Here is a 21,609-nt window from a genome sequence, read left to right on the forward strand (position 1 = left end):
ACGTGCAGACTCCACACAGACAGTGACCCAGCCGGGAATCGAACCTGGGGCCCTGGAGCTGTGAAGCATTGATGCTAACCACCATGCTACCGTGAGGCCCCAATTGTTGGGAATAGTTGGGAATGTGGGTGGGACGGGGGAGTGTGGGTGTGAGGATGGATTGGTTTGGTGCACAAGATTAAAATCAGGTTTGGGTAGCGGGGGTTGTGTGTGGAATTTCTCCCCAGGTGGGGGTCACTCTCGCAGAGATTCTGGTTAGCGGATGTGGAGTGGGGGAGAAAGCACAGCTGGTTATTTGGGGTGGGGGGGAATGGGGTTGATTTCTTTGTTGTTTGGGATAACAAGCCCAGGGAGGCTGGGTTTTCTTTGTTTGGGATGGGGAAGGGGAAGGGTTGGTGGGGGAGGGGCAGTTGGTTTGATGTACGGGATGGGGGGTGTGGGAGGGTTTTGAAGGGGATGGAGTTAGTGGGGATGGAGGGTGGGCTACTGATGGTAATGATTGAGTTACTGGGTGGAGGAAGGTGGTGGCAGCCATCTTGGGTGGGCCTGGAATCTGGGCGAGGGATGGTCCTGTTGATTTCCCTAACGGGTAGGGTATGACTGATCAGGGTGGGGGGGGGGGGGGAAAGATTGGTCACATGGAACATGAGGGGATTGAATAGACTGGTCAAAAGAGCTCAGGTGTTCGTCCATTTAAAGGGCTTGAAAGCGGATGTGGTTTTCAGGAAATGCACCTGAGGATTAGAGATCAAGAGGCTGAGGAAAGTGTGGGTGGGTCAAGTGTTCCCTTCTTGTTTCAATGCGAAGACGAGGGAAACTGGGGTACTTATCAGTAAGAGGGTGGCCTTCGCCGTGACTAACATAGTGGTGGATCCAGGGGCAAGATACGTGATGGTGAGTGGGAGGTTGGAGGGGTCTCCTGTGGTTTTGGTGAACATGTACGCACTGAACTGTGAGGGTACAGAGTTTATCAAGAGGGTGTTGGCGTCCTTCCCAGATCTGGATTCTCATCGGCTGATTATGGGGAGGGGGGAGGTCTTTCATTGTGTACTTGACCCCAGACATGATAGGTCATGCCCCAAATCCCTTAAGAAATCCAAAGTGACAAAGGAGCTGCTTGGGTTCGTGGAACAGAAAGGGGGGTGAGGATTTGTGGAGATTTAGACACCTGAGGGAGGAGGTCTCCTTTTTCTCACACATGCATCAGGTTACTCCCTAGCATTGATTTTCCGAAGTGGATAAGGTGCTGCTCCATGGGGTGGTAGGGTCAGAACGTTTGGAAATTGTCATACCTGACCTTGCTCCGCACTATGTGGATTTGTGTTTGGAGAGGAGTTGCGCCCAGCGACCCCCCCCCCCCCCCCAGTGGAGGTTGGATGTGGCATTGTTGGAAAACAAGGGGGCATGCGAGTGGATAGCTGCTGCTATCAGGATGTACGTCGAGTTTAATAAGAGCAAGGAAGTCTCACCTTCCAAGTTCTGGGAATCGTTAAAGGAGGTAATTAGGGGGTGCTGATCTCGATTAAAGCTCATAGGGATAAGGCGGGAAGGATAGAGGCAGGGGTTGATTGAGGCAATTCTGGCAGTGGACAGACAATACTCAGCTCTGCCAAAGGAGGAGTTGTTGATGGAGAGAAAAGAGCTCAAGATGGAATTCGAATTGGTATCGACAGGGAAAGAGGTTGGCCAGCTTCGTCATGTACAAGGGACGTTCTATGATCACGGGGAGAAGGAAAGTAGGTTACTGACTCACCAGTTGAGGCAGCAGGTAGCCTCTCAGGGGCATCTGTTGGGGAGGGTTTAAACTAATGTGGCAGGGGGATGGGAACCGATGCAGGAAGTTGGAAGGTAGTAACAGAGTGACAGAAGCAAAAGGAAGTAAGGGGGAAAGTGCAAGACAGAGAAGACATAGTCAAAAATCAAAAAGGGCGACAGTACAAGGTACAGTGAGTGAGGGGAGCTCAGTGAATAGGCCCAGTAATACTAAAAGGAGTAAAACTGGAGATGTTAAGATTCAAAACAGAGGTAAAAAAACCAACATAAGTGTACTTTACCTGAATGCTCGTAGTATTCGGAATAAAGTAAATGAGTTGATGGCGCAAATCATCGTGAATGACTATGATTTAGTGGCCATTACTGAAACATGGTTAAAGGATGGTCACGACTGGGAGTTAAATATTCGAGGGTATCAAACTATTCGGAAGGACAGAGTGGATGGTAAGGGAGGTGGTGTAGCTCTGTTATTTAAGGATGACATCCGGGCAATAGTTAGGGGCGATATCAGTGCTATGGAGGATAAGGTTGAATCTATTTGGGTGGAAATCAGGAATAGTAAGGCGAAAAAGTCACTGATAGGAGTAGTCTATCGGCCACCAAATAGTAACGTTATGGTGGAGCAGGCAATAAACAAAGAAATAACTGATGCATGTAGAAATGGTACAGCAGTTATCATGGGGGATTTTAATCTACATATCGATTGGTTTAACCAGGTCAGTCAAGGCAAACTTGAGGAGGAGTTTATAGAATGTGTCCGCGATAGTTTCCTAGAACAGTATGTAATGGAACCTACGAGGGAACAAGCGGTCCTAGATCTTGTCCTGTGTAATGAGACAGGATTGATTCATGATCTCATAGTTAGGGATCCTCTCGGAAGGAGCGATCACAATATGGTGGAATTTAAAATACAGATGGAGGGTGAGAAGGTAAAATCAAATACTAGTGTTTTGTGTTGAAACAAAGGAGATTACAATGGGATGAGAGAAGAACTAGCTAAGGTAGACTGGGAGCAAAGACTTTATGGTGGAACAGTTGAGGAACAATGGAGAATCTTCCAAACGATTTTTCACAGTGCTCAGCAAAGGTTTATACCAAAAAAAGGAAGGACGGTAGAAAGAGGGAAAATCGGCCGTGGATATCTAAGGAAATAAGGGAGAGTATCAAATTAAAGGAAAGAGCAAACAAAGTGGCAAAGACTGGTGGGAGACTAGAGGACTGGGAAATATTTAAGGGGCAACAGAAAGCTACTAAAAAGGCTATAAAGAAGAGTTACATAGAGTATGAGAGTAAACTTGCTCAGAATATAAAAGCAGACAGCAAAAGTTTTTACAAATATATAAAGCAAAAAAAAGTGGCTAAGGTAAATATTGGTCCTTTAGAGGATGAGAAGGGAGTTTTAATAATGGGAGATGAGGAAATGGCTGAGGAACTGAACAGGTTTTTTGGGTCGGTCTTCACAGTGGAAGACACAAATAACATGCCAGTGACTGATCTGATAGAAATCAGGTTATGACAGGTTAGAATTAGAACAGTACAGCACAGAACAGGCCCTTCGGCCCTCAATGTTGTGCCGAGCAATGATCACCCTACTCAAGCCCACGTATGCACCCTATACCAGTAACCCAACAACCCCCATTAACATTATTTTTTTTTTTAGGACACTAAGGGCAATTTAGCCTGGCCAATCCACCTAACCCGCACATCTTTGTACTGTGGGAGGAAACCGGAAACCGGCACGAATCACACAAAGTTGGTTTACAGGTGCAACAGGTGATAAAGAAGGCAAATGGAATTTTGTCCTTCATTGCTAGAGGGATGGAGTTTAAGACTAGGGAGGTTATGCTGCAATTGTACAAGGTGTTAGTGAGGCCACACCTGGAGTATTGTGTTCAGTTTTGGTCTCCTTAATTGAGAAAGGACGTATTGGCACTGGAGGGTGTGCAGAGGAGATTCACGAGGTTAATCCCAGAGCTGAAGGGGTTGGATTACGAGGAGAGGTTAAGTAGACTGGGACTGTACTCGTTGGAATTTAGAAGGATGAGGGGGGATCTTATAGAAACATTTAAAATTATGAAGGGAATAGATAGGATAGATGCTGGCAGGTTGTTTCCACTGGCGGGTGAAAGCAGAACTAGGGGGCATAGCCTCAAAATAAGGGGAAGTAGATTTAGGACTGAGTTTAGGAGGAACTTCTTCACCCAAAGGGTTGTGAATCTATGGAATTCCTTGCCCAGTGAAGCAGTTGAGGCTCCTTCATTAAATGTTTTTAAGGTAAAGATAGATAGTGTTTTGAAGAATAAAGGGATTAAGGGTTATGGTGTTCGGGCCGGAAAGTGGAGCTGAGTCCACAAAAGATCAGCCACGATCTCATTGAATGGCGGAGCAGGCTCGAGGGGCCAGATGGCCTACTCCTGCTCCTAGTTCTTATGTTCTTATGTTATCTGGGGGAAGTGAGTTTCTGATCCAGGCTGGGTAAATGGGATGTTTGAGACCTTTTACCGGGGGTTGCACAGCTCGGAGCCCATGGAGGGTGGTTCTGATATAATACAATTCTTGGATGGTTTGGACTTCCCAAACGTGGAGAGGGAGAAAGTGCAGGGCCTGGAGGCTCCACTCGAGCTGGAAGGACTTATGAGGTGCATTGGTTCTTTGCAGTCTGGGAAGGCTCCAGGCCCGGGCGGATTCCCAGTGGAATTTTATTAAACATTTGTGATGGAGCTGTGGTCACATCTACTGGGGATGTTGAACGATTTGTTATCCTGGAGGGATGATGCTGACCACATTGTCACAGGTTTCTATCTCTCTCATCCTGAAGAAGTATAAGGATCCAGAGGAGTGTGGGTCATATCGTCCCATATCTCCGTTGAATGCCGATGCAAAGTTATTGGTGAAGGTGCTGGCATCTCATTTGGAGGAATGTTTGTCGGGGCTAGTAGCTGAGGATCTTATGGGGTTTATGAAGGGCCGACATTTGTCGGCCAATATAAGGAGACTTCTGAATGTGGTAACGTCGCCCCCATCGGGTTCGAAACTGGAGGTAATAATCTGCATGGACGCGGAGAAAGTGTTTGACCCAGTAAAATGGAAGTATCTGTGATTTTGGTTTGGACCTAAGTTAATCTCTTGGATCAGATTTTTGTATACAGATCCCACTGCAAGTGTTCATACCAAAGCATTAAGCTCGGGGTACCTTCGGCTGTATAGGGGAACAAGGCAGGGGTGTCCACTCTCCCTATTACTTTTTGGGATCGCAACTGAACCGCTGGCTATTGCACTGAGGTTATCAACAGAGTGGCAGGGTGTCGAGAGGGAAGGTATGAAACATCGAGTGTGCCTATATGCAGACGACTTACTGTTGTATGTAACAGACCCTCTCACCAGTGTGGGAAAGATTATGGGGATATTAAGTAAGTTTGGGTCTATTTCAGGTTATAAGCTCAATGTCGGAGAGAGTGAGGTGTTCCCGGTGAACCCTCAGGGACAGGGTACGGCTCTGGAGGAATTGCCATTTGGCTGGCCAGGTTGAGTTTTAGATATTTGGGAATACAGGTAGCACACCACTGGTCCGGACTGGGGTGAAGAGGAATTTGAGAAGATGGGTGGGAAGGGTTCAAATGGTGGCAATGACGGTCCTTCCAAAATTCTTATTTATATTCCAAAGTCTCCCGATCTTTTGGCCTAAATCTTTTTTTGGAAAGATTAACAAACTGGTTTTGACCTTTATGTGGGCAGGCAAGACACGTCAGGCTTGGGGAGAATTTTTGCAGAGAGATAGGCAGTCAGGGGGGTTGATGTTGTCTAATTTGATGAATTACTACTGGGTGGAGAATATCGAGAAGGTTCAGAAATGGGTCGTGGAGGAAAGGTCGGTTTGGGGCCGATGGAGGTGGCTTCATGTACAGGGTTATGTTTGAGAGCAATGGTGTCAACTCCCCTTCTGTTCTCACCGACGAGGTACACTGCGAGCCCAGGGGTAATAATAATAATTATTATTATTGTTACCACAAAAGACTGGAGTAATAGCCTCCTTAAGAGTTCGGAGCCAGGTCAGGCAACATTTTAAGCTGGAGTTGATGTCGTTAAGGGCGCCAATATGTGGGAACCATAGAACTATCCTGGCGGGATTGAACTTGCCATACAAGGTCTGGGAGCAGAGGGAGTAGAGAGGTTTATGGATTTATTTGTGGGGGGTAGGCTTGTGAGTCTAGAGGAGCTGGTAGAAAAGTCCCAGTTTCCAGTGGGGTGGGGGGGGGGGGGGGGGGGGGGTCAGATATTTATGAGTGAGGAACTTTGTTTGGAGTTTAGAGTCTTTGGGTAGGGGAAGGGAAGATTTCAGATATTTATGGGCGGTTGAGGAGAGGGCTTCACTGGAGGACATAAAGGGAAAATGGAAGGAAGAGATGGGTTGTGCATTTGAGGGGGAGATGTGGAGTGAGGCTCTACATAGGTTAAATTCTGCTTCCTTATATGTGAGACTGAGCTTGATCCAGTTTAAAGTACCACACAGAGCGCACATGACTAAAACATGCATGAGTGGGTTCTTTCCACAGGTGGAGGACCGATGCGGGAGTTGTTCAAGCGGGCTGACAAACCACTCCCACATGTTTTGATCCTGCCCTAAATTAGGGAAGTTGTGGGTGTCCTTTTTAGGGGTAAAGGTGGTGCCGTGCCCCTGGGTGGCGATATGTGGGGTGTCTGATGAAACAGAGCTGCAGGAGGGGAAAAGGGCTGATCAATTGGCCTTTGCCTCTCTGATAGCCCAAAGGAGGATTCTGCTCGGCAGCGGACACTGGAGCTGCTGAGGGCGTCGTGTTGGGTGGGGAACCTATCGGAGCTTTTGCATCTTGAGAAATTCAAGTATACCAGTAGGGGGTCAGAGGAGGGGTTTTATTCAAGGTGGAGGCTGTTTACCTCCTTCTTTAAGAACTGGTAGCTGTCAGCAAATGGTGAGGGAGCAGTTGGGCGGGGGGGTTGCACAAAAGAGGGGAATATGTCATTAGTTGATTGTTTATTTTTTAAATTGTATAAAGTTGAGTGATTGTTGTTTATCTTGTAAATTGGAAAATGTCCTGAGTAAAAATATTTTTTTAAATAATAATTTTAATTTGCACAGTCTACTTTTACAAGTCCAATCCTGAATTGCGTGGAGTATTTGTATAGGTCTGACCTTTTAATCATATTTGATAACGTAGCCCACAGCAGTCTTCAGAGATTTGAAAACCAGTTTGTCTTTGCAAAGTCACATTATTAAATAATTGAAAATAGGTTGAAAGTAAAGGGCAAGCAAATTAGCATTTCATGTATTAAAACCCAACAATGTCTTGTGATAACAGAAGAGTTCAGTGAATTGCAAATGAGTCGAGTTGGAGATCGCAGCCAGAAAAATAAGAATAGGCAAAATGGTAGATTAATTTCTGCTGCAACATTTCAAACTGAGCATCTTTATGTTCTATTCCCATTTGCATCAATGATGTCTTATTTGATGAGGATTAATTTTTCAACAGTGCCAAGCTTGCGCACCTGCAAATACTATAAAAAACATAGATGAACCTGTCAACAGAGTGTATTGTGGTTGAAGCCATATGTGTTCACAACAGATGCCAAGGAAAGGATCTACAGGGCCTGCCACTTCGCAGCTGGTAATAGTTATATGATGGCATTGAGATGCCAAGGTCGGTATCCAGAGCTTGTGAAGGATATTGATCCTGATTCAACAGAATGACAGCTAGTCACTAGTGGACACGATGCATGTTCAGCAGAGCAGGTCGTCAATAGTCAGGAGATTGGGCAAGTCTCGATCATGCCCTGTGCCTAAGAAAGTTTTGACATCTCTATTTGCAATTTAAAGATTTTATTTTCAAAGTTAACAGTATTTATGACAATGCTTCATCCTGAGCATATGCTCTCATTTAAATCAAGGGAAACTTTTTGGATTTTTTTTAGATGCTGTAATGAAAATTGTCAGTGTTCAGAATGGCTTCTCTTTGAACAGCAAGAGATCACTCTGCAATCGACTGCCATCAGCATTTCTAATCAGCGGCATCATTGCACGAGTCCCACTTCTTTTGACATTTGCTCAGTGTGGTAATCGGTATTAGAGGTATTATGGTACCTAGGTTGATGCTATAAGGTCATTGGTGTGGGAGGTACCTGAGACAGTAAGATCATTGGTGAAGCCTGTCTGCTGGTTCCGCCCAGTAAAGCGGAGTATAAGAGTCTGTGAATCCCTAGCTGCTGCATTCTGTACCTGCGCTGCTGGGGGAAACATCTAGTCTAATAAAGCCTTCAATTGTACTCCAATCTCGCTTCAAGAGTTATTGATCGTGCATCAATTTATTGGACTCGATTTTGAAGAATGGAGCTCCGCATCAAGCCGGAGTGTCTGCAACTTGGCCCCCATGCGGCAAACTCAGCGGCAACATAGAACATAGAACATTACAGCGCAGTACGGGCCCTTCGGCCCTCGATGTTGCGCCGACCTGTGAAACCATCTGAAGCCTATCTGACCTAAACTATTCCATTTTCATCCTTTTTGTCTATCCAGTGACCATTTAAATGCCCTTAAAGTTGGCGAGTCTACTACTGTTGCAGGCAGGGCGTTCCACGCCCCTACTACTCTCCTAGTAAAGAAACTGCCTCTGACATCTGTCCTATATCTACCACCCCTCAATTTAAAGCTATGTCCCCTCGTGTTGGTCATCACCATCCGAGGAAAGAGACTCTCACTGTCCACCCTGTCTAACCCTCTGACTATCTTATATGTCTCTATTAAGTCACCTCTCAGCCTTCTCCTCTCTAATGAAAACAACCTCAAGTCCCTGAGCCTTTCCTCGTAAGACCTTCCCTCCATACCAGGCAACATCCTAGTAAATCTCCTCTGAACCCTTTCCAAAGCTTCCACATCCTTCCTATAATGTGGTGACCAGAACTGCACGCAGTACTCCAGGAGCGGCCGCACCAAAGTTATGTACAGCTGCAGCATGACCTTGTGGCTCCGAAACTCAATCCCCCAACTGATAAAGGCTAGCACACCATATGCCTTCTTAACAGCCTTATTAACCTTCAACAGGTACCTCAAGACGGCCATGACTACAGCCACGGAAGACCAGAAACTACAAGTTCTCCACTCAAGGGTGAGCTCGGAGATATACACGCTCATCGAGGATGCAGACGATTTCAAGGCCACGATGGCCCTGTTGAAAGGACACTACATTCGCCCAGTAAATCAGGTTTACGCCCGTCATCTGCTAGCGACAAGGCGACAAATCCCGGGGGAATCGCTAAACGAATTCTACCGCGCACTTCTGGTACTTTGGTAGGAACTGTGACTGTCCGCAAGTTTCAGCCAGCGACCACACAGAACTTTTAATCCGAACCACATTCGTTGCAGGTATGCTGTCCTCCCAAATCCGTCAGCGGCTGCTGGAGAAAGAGGCACTTGGCCTCAAGGAGGCATGGGCCCTCGCCTTCAATTTCCCAAGCCACGTGCAGACCCCGGGCGCCGCCATCTTGTTCCCCAGGGATCACGTGCGATGCGTGGATGCCGCTATCTTGCCCACTCCCAGCCATGTGCGACCCGTGGGCGCCGCCATCTTGGCTGGAGTCTCCAGACCCCGATTCGGATGACCACTAACCGCCCGAGGAAAATCTTCAGCTTCTACCACGACTCGCCTCGGTGACCCTGGACCAGTCTCGGTCCCAAACTCTCTCGACCGCGACGGCGACCGTGCTCATCAACGGACACAAAACATCCTGCCTGATCGACTTTGGGAGCACAGAGAGCTTCATACACCCCAACACGGTAAGGCGCTGTTCTCTTCCCATACACCCAGTTAATCAAAGAATCTCCATGGCCTCTGGGTCTTACTCTGTAGAGATCAAAGGATTCTGCGTAGTAGCTAATCTCACGGTCCAGGGAAGAGCATTTAAGAATTTCCGACTCTATGTCCTCCCTCACCTCTGCGCTGCCACGCTCCTGGGATTGGACTTCGAATGCAATCTCCAGAACTTAACCTTTAAATTCGGCGGCCCTATACCCCCCCCCCCCCCCCCCTCACTGTCTGAAGCCTCGCAACCCTCAAGGTCGACCCTCCTTCCCTTTTTGCGAACGTCACCCCGGATTGCAAACCCGTCGCCACCAGGAGCAGACGGTACAGTGCCCAGGACCGGAACGTCATTGGGTCGGAAGTCCAGCGGTTACTGAAAGAAGGTATTATCGAGGCTAGCAACAGCCCCTGGAGAGCTCAAGTACTGGTTGTAAAGACCGGGGAGAAGCACAGGATGGTTATCGATTATAGTCAGACCATCAACAGGTATACGCAGCTCGACGCGTACCCTCTCCCCCGCATATCTGATTTGGTCAATCAGATTGCACAATACAAGGTCTTTTCCACAGTGGACCTCAAATCCGCCTACCACCAGCTTCCCATCCGCCCAGACGACTGCAAGTACACTGCATTCGAAGCAGATGGGCGGTTCTACCACTTCCTAAGGGTTCCTTCGGTGTCACAAATGGAGTCTCGGTCTTCCAACGGGAGATGGACCAAATGGTTGACCGGTACGATTTGCGGGCCACATTTCCGTAACTCGACGTCACCATCTGCGGCCACGACCAGCAGGACCACGACACTAACCTCCGAAAATTTCTCCATACCGCAAAAATCCTTAACTTAACCTACAACAAGGACAAATGCTGTTCAGCACCGATCGTCTAGCCATCCTCGGCTACGTAGTGCATGATGGAGTCATAGGCCGAACGTATGCGCCCCCTCATGGTGTTTCCCCTCCCCCACTGCTCCAAGGCACTGAAACACTGCCTGGGATTTTTTTCATATTACGCCCAGTGGGTCCCCAATTATGCAGAAAGGCCCGCCCACTAATCAAATCCACGGTTTTCCCTCTGTCGGCAGAGGCCCGCCAGGCCTTCAGCCGCATAAAGGTGGACATCGCAAAGATCACGATGCATGCAATCGATGAATCCCTTTCCTTCCAAGTCGAGAACAACGCGTCCGACATAGCTCTGACGGCCACCCTCAACCAAGCGGGTAGGCCTGTGGCCTTCTTCTCACTTCAGAAATCCATCATTCCTCCGTTAAAAAGGAGGCCCAGGCCTTAGTAGAAGCTGTGTGGCACTGGAGACATTACCTGGCCGGCAGGAGATTCACGCTCCTCACTGACCAACGGTCGGTAGCTTTCATGTTCGATAATGCACAGCGGGGCAAGATAAAGAACGATAAGGTCTTACGGTGGAGGATCGAGCTCTCCAGGGGGTGAATGTGGTAGTCGGTATTAGAGGTATTACGATGCCTAGGTTGATGCTGTAAGATCATTGGTGTGGGAGGTACCTGAGACAGTAAGATCATTGGCGAAGCCTGCCTGCTGGTTCCGCCCAGTAAGGTGGAGTATAAGAGTCTGTGTCTCCCCAGCTGCTGCATTTTGTACCTGCGCTGCTGGGGGAAACATCTAGTCCAATAAAGCCTTCAATTATACTCCAATCTCGTTTCGAGAGTTATTGATCGTGCATCACTCAGTGTAGGGAGATACCTTGTAGGCTCCGAGAGGGGCAGATATCGAGTAGGACCATGTTCTCCCCAAATGTTATCATGCATGTAAAGCAAGTCATTAGGAAAGCAAATAGAAGGGGCAGCACGGTGGCACAGTGGTTAGCATTGCTGCCTACGGCGCTGAGGACCTGGATTCGAATCCCGGCTCTGGGTCACTGTCTGTGAGGAGTTTGCACGTTCTCCCCGTGTCTGCGTGGGTTTCGCCCCCACAACCCAAAGATGTGCAAGATAGGTGGATTGGCCACGCTAAATTGCTCCTTAATTGGAAAAAATAATTGGGTACTCTAAAAAAAATTTTTTTTAAAGGAAAGCAAATAGAATGTTAGTGTTTATCATGAGAGGAATCAAGTATAAAAACAGGGAAGTGTTGCAACAGCTGCACAAGGTCCGAGTGAAACTGTATCTTGGTTTTGGTCTCTGTGATTAACCCTCACGAGGACCTCAGAGAATCATTCATTCATCTCCCCATGGGCTTCGTAGAATACGGGTTCCTGTAGTGAACGGGCGGAGGCCCTCCCAGCTGGGGCTTGTCAGCTTTGGACCTTTAAATGATACCGGACCCGCAGTTTTCGATAGTCCTGGGCTGGGATGTTTGTTTTGTGTGCCGCAGCAGCGGCTTTATTTTCTGTTTAATATGAACCAGTTTGGCCCTTCACGGTGCACCTCCTGGAATGTTTACATCGGCGACGAGGATCAAACACAGGGGCCAGGATTTTCTGACCCTAATTCAGACGTCGGCTGCTGGCGGGATTCCCGCCACGTCGGTTGGGGGCTGTTGACAGTGCCCCCCCCCCCCACTGATCCTCCGGGCCCCGATGGGCTGAGTGGCCGTAAAGTTATGCCGAGACCCGCCGGTGTGAATTACTCACTTCACACACGGCGGGACCTGGCAGGTAAGTGTGCGGGGACAGTCCTGGGGGTGGGGAGATCCGACTCCGGGGGTGTGGCCCCCACTGTGGCCTGCCCCGCGATTGGATCCAACCATCTGGCTTTGTGGGGGGGGCCTTCTTTCCTCCGTGCAGGGCCCCTGTAGGGCTTCGCCAAATTGTCCGGGGGCTGGCGCGGAGAAGGGAACCCCCGCGCATGCGTGGAAATATGCCGGCCATCCTGCGCATACACGGAAATACGCGGGCTGGTCCGTGCATGCGCGAGATCACGGCAGCAGTTCCGCGCATGCGCGAACTCGCACGGGCCTTTCGGCGCCGGCTGAAGCTGCTGGGACGTCTCCGGCGGCAACCTAGTCCCCGAGTAAGGTGAGAATTCCTCACTTTCGGGGGCCGTTGACGCCGGAGTCATTGGCGCTGGTTTTCCCGCCAGCGTGGGGACATAGCCTAATTTTTAGAGAATCGCTCCCCTGATTCTGAGCATCCTTATCTAAACACCCTGGCGACAACTCCGGTAAGAAACAGAGCAAAATGAACAATCCGGAAATGCTCCTGTTTGGGAAGCTAATGCCTTATGATGTGGATCTGGAGGACTGGTCCCAGTATGCTGAACACACACACAAAATGGCATAGAAGAGGATGATAGGCATAAAGTGATCCTATTGCCCCAACGTTCACCATTATTTTTATTTTTATTTATTTATTTATTTATTTGTTTTTGTTTTGTTTTTTTTTAAATTTAGATTAGCCAATTATTTTTTCCAATTAAGGGGCAATTTAGCGTGGCCAATCCACCTACTCTGCACATTTTTGGGTTGTGGGGGCGAAATCCACGCAGACACGGGGAGAACGTGCAAACTCCACACGGACAGTGACCCAGAGCCGGGATCGAACCTGGGACCTCAGCGCCGTGAGGTGGTTGTGCTAACCACTAGGCCACCGTGCTGCCATAACGTTCACCATTATTAAGAGATTAACTTATCCTGAAGGCCCCCCCCCCCCACATTAAAACGTTCAACAAGCTTGTGGACCTAGTAAAGAACTATTATGACCCAAAGCTGTCCATAATCCTCCAGCATTACTGATTCAACCTGACTGGGAGGACCCCTGGGGAACCCCACCCCATTCCCCTCATTCCTCCCCGACCCCCTCCTTCCTCCCCATTCCCCAACTTCCTCTCCCCCCCCTGTCCACTCACAATTCTCCAACCCTCAAACACCCCCCCCCCCCCCCCCCCCCCCCCCCCCACTCCCTTAGAGTCTGTGTAACATCACGCCAGAGTGATGAGTCTGTGTCGGCACTGTCAGCAGGTCAGTATACAAGACAGGAGTGTAAAAATAACTCGCTGCGAGGTAAGCTCTGATGCTCCTCAGTTTATGCACACCGCCAAACGGCCCAAAATTAAACTTGTTAATTTGTACGTTAAATCGGGCCCTTTGTCATTTTTCAGGCCTTGGGGAGTTTCTCCCAGGTCAAGCCCACCACACTTTTTCAGCAGTCAGGAGATGGACTCGTCGTCGAAACCCACTCCTCAGAGATTGGGCCGCCATTTTGAAAGGGTTCCCCGGTCTCTAGTGAGTTTGAGGGTCCCAATCACCTCCAACCCATGGGCAATGTCACCCCCTCACCCCCCCACATGTGGTGATATGCATACATGTATAAATGTACATAGCTGCATTAATGTATAAAGTTGTTTATCAGTATATGCAATCATAGGTATGACCTCCTTCCAGTGGGTGGCGCCAAAATGCATCATGTGACTGACGTGACTCAGCAGTTGGTAGTAGGACATACAGTAGGACAGTCGCACTTAGAGTAGCTCCCTAGGAACTTGTAACTTTGTTTGATTATAGATCTGCTAGTTATCTTTACATGTGTTTGACAATAAATCATTGTTCTGCGAGAACACATATATGTTCTGTGTGTATCTTCATCATCAGGGAAACCACAGAACACGCCACACACATGGGCAATACCCCACACCACCCAAGTGAGGACACCCTACTATGGGATCGCTGAGGGCCCTCCCCGAACAGGCGCCGGAATGTGGCGACTAGGGGCTTTTCACAGTAACTTCATTTGAAGCCTACTTGTGACAATAAGCGATTTTCATTTCATTTCATTTCATTTCATTTCATTTTCAGGCCTTCCCATCCCCCATTCCAGCCCTACTCCTTTCAGGAACCCCACCCTTATCCCCCCCAAACCTTCATGAGGACCCATTATACCCACCCCTCACCCTCCCCATCCTTCATACTCACCCTTATCCCCCCCCCTTTCATGGCCATGACCCTCTTAGGCTCAGACACTCGGCAGTGCCCCTGCCAGCCTGTAAGTGCCACCCCGGCACCTTGCCAGTGCCAGGGTGCCAGAGGGGGCCACCCTGTCCTGTTCCCGACCACCCAGGGGTCTCCAAAGGCCTGGGAGACCCTCCCCCAGGTGCCATTACATCTGGTCTGCATTTGGGTGGACCAGTACTAAATGGCATCAGATCCAGGCTTCGCTGGGGAGGATGGGAGAATCCGGCACAGGCATATTTAAATGAGCTTAATGACTCATTTAAATATGTCTGATCTGGATCTTGGCCAGCGCAGGCGAAATCCAGAGCACAATGTCTCACAAGGTTCGGATGAATCTCGGAAGACATCGCCAGCATCACAAATCTTGCAAGAGGCCTCTCATGAGATTCAATGGCCTCTTCGTGCCAGCAAGTCAGATGCGATGAGGCTGCTGAATTGTGTCCTATCTCCTTCGTCAATAAGGTTCATGGATTGAAAAGGAAGCAAAGGACCGACTAAAGAGGACGATGAATCGGAGTCAAATCAAATTGACGGGCAAACGATGGCATAGTGGCAATGCCACTGGACGAGTAATCCAGGGCTCCAGGCTAATGTCGTGGAGACAGGGGTTCAAATAGTGGAATTTAAATTCAATTCATACAATCTGGAATTGAAAGTTTGTCTCAGTAATGGTGCCCCGTAATTGAAAAAAATGAATTGGGTCCTCTAAATTTATTTTTTTTTAAAGAGGACAATGGGCACAATTATTACGTTGTTAAAAGGAAACTTGTGTCGTTAATTACTAGCCTTAACTTTCCATAAGACCATAAGACATTTCCACCATGAGGCTAATAGTAAATTAATGAGCAACCTCATTAGTTTCTAAAAATAACTGTGAGGCAAAGGGTGAGATGCTGTTTGTGCAAAGCAAATGGGGGGTGGGGGGGGGGGGGGGGGGGTATAAATCAGCCAGCACATTCCAGGCATTCCAAGTCACGATGCATTTCTTAATAGCCTGAATTTTTTGGAAAACTTGAACATTGATGGCACGCCATTATTGTGGGCACTAAATCTTGCCAGTGATTGTAGGACACCACTTTTGGCACAATTCAACGTTGCATCAAAAGATTCCCAGAAACAACAGGCACTAGGTGCACCATTGACAAAGCTTGAATAACGATCCACAAATTCCTGACCGTATTTTTGTCCCTGGGAAATTTCACAAGATCAATCCGTTGCAGAAAGTTCAATAGTCTGATCCTGTGTGCCAGAATCATTAGCAAATCTAATTACAAAGAACAAAGCTCATAAACATGCTTGCTGCCTTCGCTTGCAATGCTTCAGGTTTGAATAGATCAAACCATGCCAGATAAATGCAGCAATACAACGATCACAGAACTTAATGACAGGTAATCGCACTTTAACGAGGTACAAACAGCTGCTGAACTGCCTGAAATAGCTGGCTTACTTAATATGGTGCTGTCTTTGTAATTAACACCAATGATAATGGAAAATAGCTTCACTGGCCAGATACAGGTGGCTGCCTGGAATAAACTGAAGCAGTTTGAGTGATGGAGGCTGTATTCCTTGAGTGCTATTCATGTGTTTCTTAAATTTGAATTGTTGGTCAGATAGTTTCGGAGAAACACTAAGTTGCTGCCCACAACCACTTACCTCCATCTGCATCATGAAAGTGCAGCATTTGAAAATACAAAGCAAGAAACCATTTGGATGCGAGGAGTGGTAAGAATGAAGGAAGAGGATCCAACAAATTTGGACAGCAGAGGACAAATTAGGTCAAAAGCCTTCAATTGGTTGAAGATGGGAAAGGGGGATAATAAATCACAACCATAATCAAACAAGGATATCATTTGTGACTGAGCAAAGGGTCCGGGGCTCAATTCTGTGGTAAGAACAGGAATGGGCGAATTTAAACAAGAAATGGTGGAGCAGGTGTGGAACTGGGTGGTGATACTGAACCATAAAGAGCATAGGAGAAACAGGGTAGAGAAAAGCTTACAAAAACATTGGACAAAGAGATCCTGATACTACATTTAACAGTCATACAGAGAGAGAGAAAGAATGGAAGATCAGGGTGGCACGGTGGTACAGTGGTTACCACTACTGCCTCACAATGCCAGAGACCTGGGTTTGACTACTGCCTTGGGTAACTCTGTGTGTGGAGTGTGCACATTCTCCCAGTATCTACAGTTTCCTCCCACAGCCCAATGATGTGCAGGTTAGGTGGATTGGCCATGCTAAGGTGCCCCTGAACGTGCAATGGTTCGAAGGGGTTACGAGGAGTGGATCAATGTTTGAGTGCTCTTTCAGAGGGTCGGTGTAGTCTTGATTGGCTGAATGGCTTCCTTCTACACTGTAGGGATTGACGGCTCTATGATCAGACAGAGAGCAGCACAAATAATCAATGAGTGAAAACACAGTACAGAAAGAGAGAAGAATTGTTTTTTGTCTCGGAGCCATGTCTGGGCAATCAGCTATATTTTACACGGCGTGTTACACAATATATTGGGCGTGATTCTCTGGCCTCCGTGCGGTGTGTTTCTCAGCGGCGGGAGGTAGCCTGCCGTTGGCCAGTGGCGGGATCTTCTTGTTCCGCTATCTATGGGATTTCCCATTGAATCCACCTCATCCACCCACAGCGGAGGTGCATCTTCGGTGTGACCGGAAGATCCCATTGGCATAAAAAGCATGACGATCTCACCCTTTGTTTATTTTCCTGTATAACTTACTGTTAACAACTGGAATATTTTTTCTCAATAGTCTATTGTCAAAGGTAAAGTTTGGTCACCAAACTCCTAACTAGCATTTCAAATGATGTTCTTTGAACTTTGGGGAGGGTAGCACAATCTTTTGAAACCTCAGGGGATGGTCATCCCTGCCCTTTGGCAAGTTACCCAAGGCCCAGCTAAGGTTTAGTATTAATTCTTTCATGGGATATGGAGGTCACTGGCTGGGTCAGTATTTGTTGCCCATTCCTAATTGCTGTTGAACTGATTGGTTTCCCAGGCCATTTCGGAGGGAATTTAGGAGTCAGCCACATTGTTTTGGGGCTGGAGTCACATGACCAGGTAAGGATATTAGCGCACCAAATGGGTTTTTAACAACAATTAACGTTTTCATGATCATTATCCCTTTAATTCCAGATTTTTATTGAATTCCAATTTTGCTATCTGCTGTGACGGGATTCAAACCTGGGTCCCCAGAGCATTACCCTGGGTTTTTACTAGCCCAGTGACCATACCACTACACCATCGCCTCCCCATGAACCATGACAAATAGTGGAAATAGTGAATTTTCGGTGATTTTGGCAGAACAGGTAGAACCTTGAGGGACAATTGCCATTTACAGGTGAAGAATCCTTCTGCAAGAGGACATATGAGAACTATTTCACTTGCCTCATTAGAGAGCGGAGGTCAGGAACTTCAACTCCTGACAAACCTCAGAGCATTTGCACATGCGCATACCAGGAACAAGCCACATATTTCAACATCTTTTTAATTATTTGGTCCCAACATGCCTGTGCACGAGAAAAAAAAGCACAAAACCCAGGTCATGTGACCAGGAGTGGAGTGCCATTGAAGTCGAATGTCCCAGGCAGGGTCAGGGAGAAATTATAGGGAAAGGTCCCAAAGTGAAAGGGGACAGTGAGAGTTCCCAAAAGTAAGGTATCAGGAAGGGACTGGAGGGGGTCCCAGTTAAGTTAAAGAGTAGGTAAAGTCTGCAGTTATCAGACTTTTAAGTGGCAAGGCCTCAGGAGAACCCTGGGGAATCAAAGGGGGTCCAGGGTAGCCTTGAGAAGCCAACAAGGCACCAAAAGGTTGCTGACTCCAAGATGGGGACCATTGGGATGAAAGTACTCCTTTGGAGGAGTCATATTCTGCTTGGCATTGCCAAATCTGAAACTGTGCTTAAGTGCCGACTCGGGAATCTAGGGGAATGGAACCTAAGGGGACGAGATTGAAATCCTGGCCATTGTTCATGCCATCCGAGTTGGATCGACTTGTTGAGGGAATTCCAAGGTTAGACCTTCAAAGATGAAAACTGGAGACTCTCATGAAAGATACCGAGGCAAAATTCAACCAAAACATTTCTAAGTATCATTTTGGGCGTGCATGGCGGGGTGTTGCTCGGGGCCTGCAGTGCCAAGAACGACTGGGCTATCAAATGGGATTCTGCTTCTTTTCCGTTCCTCAGCGAGGAACACCCGGCCAAGGTTGCACTTACATTACTTTTATCTTTAAATGCTGCCCCGATCTTTCGACTCCCCTCGGAATCCCTGGCCCAGATCCAGTCACTTTGCTCACTTTTTGCCTGGAACATTACTCTAATTATCTGTTAAACCCAGCACACAGGCTCAGGTGTCGGTGTTTGAACTTCCTATTTCCTGCTACATTCTCTGGGACTGTGAATAGCAGCTGAGCATAAAGTGGTTTTGCCCCATCTCTGATACCAATCTACTGGTATCCCACTTACACGCACAGCCAAAATGGTTAACCTCACATTTGAAAGGGGAACAAATTTCCTTGTCAGTCTGCCTGGAGTGGGATGGAAAATTTTATTATTTATTGATTGTCTTTTCCGGGAATCAACCTTGTATATCGGCTCTCAGACGCATTTCTAATTTTTTCAATGAGAAAAGTTGTATATTTTCCCATTAGGGAAGGTCTGGTAATTGCTGGTAAATGTTTTGTCCCCATGTAGCTGCCATGTTAAGTGACTGAGTATTGTTAAAGATTCCAGTAATGCCATTGAGATGCAAAATGTGAAACTGATTTGTAATGGCCAGTTTTCTGCTCGCACCGAATGTGAAAATTACCTCAGTAGTCAGCAATCAACAAATGATTTAAAACATTGCAATTGTTGATATAGTGGTGACTCTTACACCTCTTGTCAGCATATACCCCTTTTGAAATGAAATGAAAAAATGAAATGAAAATCGCTTATTGTCACAGGTAGGCTTCAAAATGAAGTTACAGTGAAAAGTCCCTAGTCGCCACATTCCAGCACCTGTTCGGGGAGCCTGGTACGGGAATTGAACCGTGCTGCTGGCCTGCCTTGGTCTGCTTTAAAAGCCAGCGATTTAGCCCTGTGCTAAACCAGGCCCAGATCAAATATCAGGGGCGAAATGCTCCCCTACCCGGCGGGGCGGAGTGGCGCTATCCACTCCGGCGTCTGGCCTCCCCAAAGGTGCGGAATTCTCTGCACCTTTAGGGGCTAGGCCCGCGCCGGAGTGGCTCCCGCTCCACTGACTGGCGCCAAAACTGGCGCCTACAGCCTTTGGCGCTACACCGATCGATGCCGGGGCTGGCCAAAAGGCCTTCGCCGGTCGGCGTGAGTCCGCGCATGCGCCGGAGCGTCAGTGGCCGCTGACATCACCACCGGCGCATACGCGGTGGAGGGGTTCTCTTCCACCTCCGCCATGGTGGAGGCCGTGGTGGCAGCAAAAGAAAAAGACTGCCCCCACAGCACTGGCCCGCCCGCCGATCGGTGGGCCTCGATCGCGGGCCAGGCTACTGTGGGGTCACCCCCGGGGTCCGATTGGCCCGCGCCCCCCAGCCCCAGATCAAATATCAGATCTGGTTCATCACAAGGGATTTATTGGAAGAACACCTACAAAGAGCGGGCACAGTCATAATGACCCGAATGATAGCCTCCTGCACTGTATCATTCTGTGACTCTAATCAATGAACTTGCAAACTGTTCAAAAGTTTAGGCAGTGTGTTAATGTCATGACCAATAACCAAGTCAAAATGTTAAGCAGTCGATGTGCTTTAAAATGGAATTTCAAACTGCTGGATTATTGAATTTATTAATATAATTCTTACCCGTACAGGAGTAGTCGTCAACCTTAATATAACCTGTTTTGCAGATACAGATGTAGGACCCAGCACCGTTCACACAGATGGCATTCTCTCGACAGTAGTGTTTGTTTTGGGCGCACTCATCAATATCTATGAATTGAAACAATTTAATAAAGAGAATCAGTGAAATCAGCTCTTCCAGCACACTGAAACAACGGATGTTATTGTTGCTTTGGCAATCAAATATACAGGGAAAAAAATTGGGTTAGTGTTCATTGCGATTAGCCAAACTATTTCATTCCTTCCCCATTAACAAAGAGGCCTGTACAGAAATCAATAATAATAATAAGCTATATTGTCACAAGTAGGCTTACATTATCACTGCAATGACGTTACTGCGAAAATCCCCCAGTCGCCACATTCCGGCGTCTGTTTGGGTACACAGAGGGAGAAATCAGAATATCCAATTCACCTAACAGCATGTCTTTCGGGACTTGTGGGAGGAAACTGGAGCATCCGGAGGAAACCCACGCAGACACAGGGAGAACATGCAAACTCCACACAGTCAGTGACCCAAACCGGGACCCTGGCACTATGAAGCGACAGTGCTAATCACTGTGCTACCGTGCCACCCCAGGTAGTTGGAAGAACGTTGCTACCAATCTCTTTGATCCTCTTTATTAAACTTTCATTGGAATCCACACAGAATTCACAAAGACATATTAAAAGAACTGTGAACAAAAGGGTAATTTGTGGTCTCCATAAACCTGCATTCCAATATCGACCATCCTTGTGCATTGTTACAGAGAGGCATGTGATGACTGGAAGACTTTAGGAATATTGGATTCTGCATGGGTTTCCTCCGGGTGCTCCGGTTTCCTCCCACAGTCCAAAGATGTACAGGTTAGGTGGATTGGCCCTGATAAATTGCCCCTTGGTGTCCAAAAGATTAGGTGGGGTTACGGGGATAGGCTGGAGGAGTGGGCTTGTGTGGGGTGCTCTTTCCAAGGACCGGTGCAGACCTGATGGGCCGAATAGCCTCCTGCTGCACTGTAAATTCTATGATTTTAAGTATTGAGTAATTTAAGGGTTAAAACCTGGTGTCATTCAGGCAGATCTGAATTCAACTCCTCTCTCAAAAAGGTTCAGCAAAATCGGCCTCGCCTAAGCTTTGCAAAATGTCTCTCTGCATTCCTTAGCTCTCCCAAGCAATGACCTCATCTGTCCTGAGCTAAAAAAAATGATCTCTGCTGGCATAATGCAGTCAAACCATATTCCTTTGTCA

The 21,609-nt window shown here is 47.7% G+C and overlaps 1 protein-coding gene across 1 annotated transcript in view; it reads right to left on the reverse strand.

Moving 5' to 3' along the window:
* LOC119954981 (protein kinase C-binding protein NELL2-like) overlaps nt 1-21,609 on the reverse strand; it is a 320,987-nt gene that overhangs the window by 176,006 nt on the left and 123,372 nt on the right. Inside the window, exon 13 of the mRNA XM_038780757.1 lies at nt 20,349-20,474. Coding sequence (XP_038636685.1) covers nt 20,349-20,474 — 126 coding nt within the window. The remainder of the gene's footprint in view (nt 1-20,348; nt 20,475-21,609) is intronic.

Source organism: Scyliorhinus canicula, chromosome 20, assembly GCF_902713615.1.
Source record: "Scyliorhinus canicula chromosome 20, sScyCan1.1, whole genome shotgun sequence".
In the NCBI taxonomy this organism is placed as follows: domain Eukaryota; kingdom Metazoa; phylum Chordata; class Chondrichthyes; order Carcharhiniformes; family Scyliorhinidae; genus Scyliorhinus; species Scyliorhinus canicula.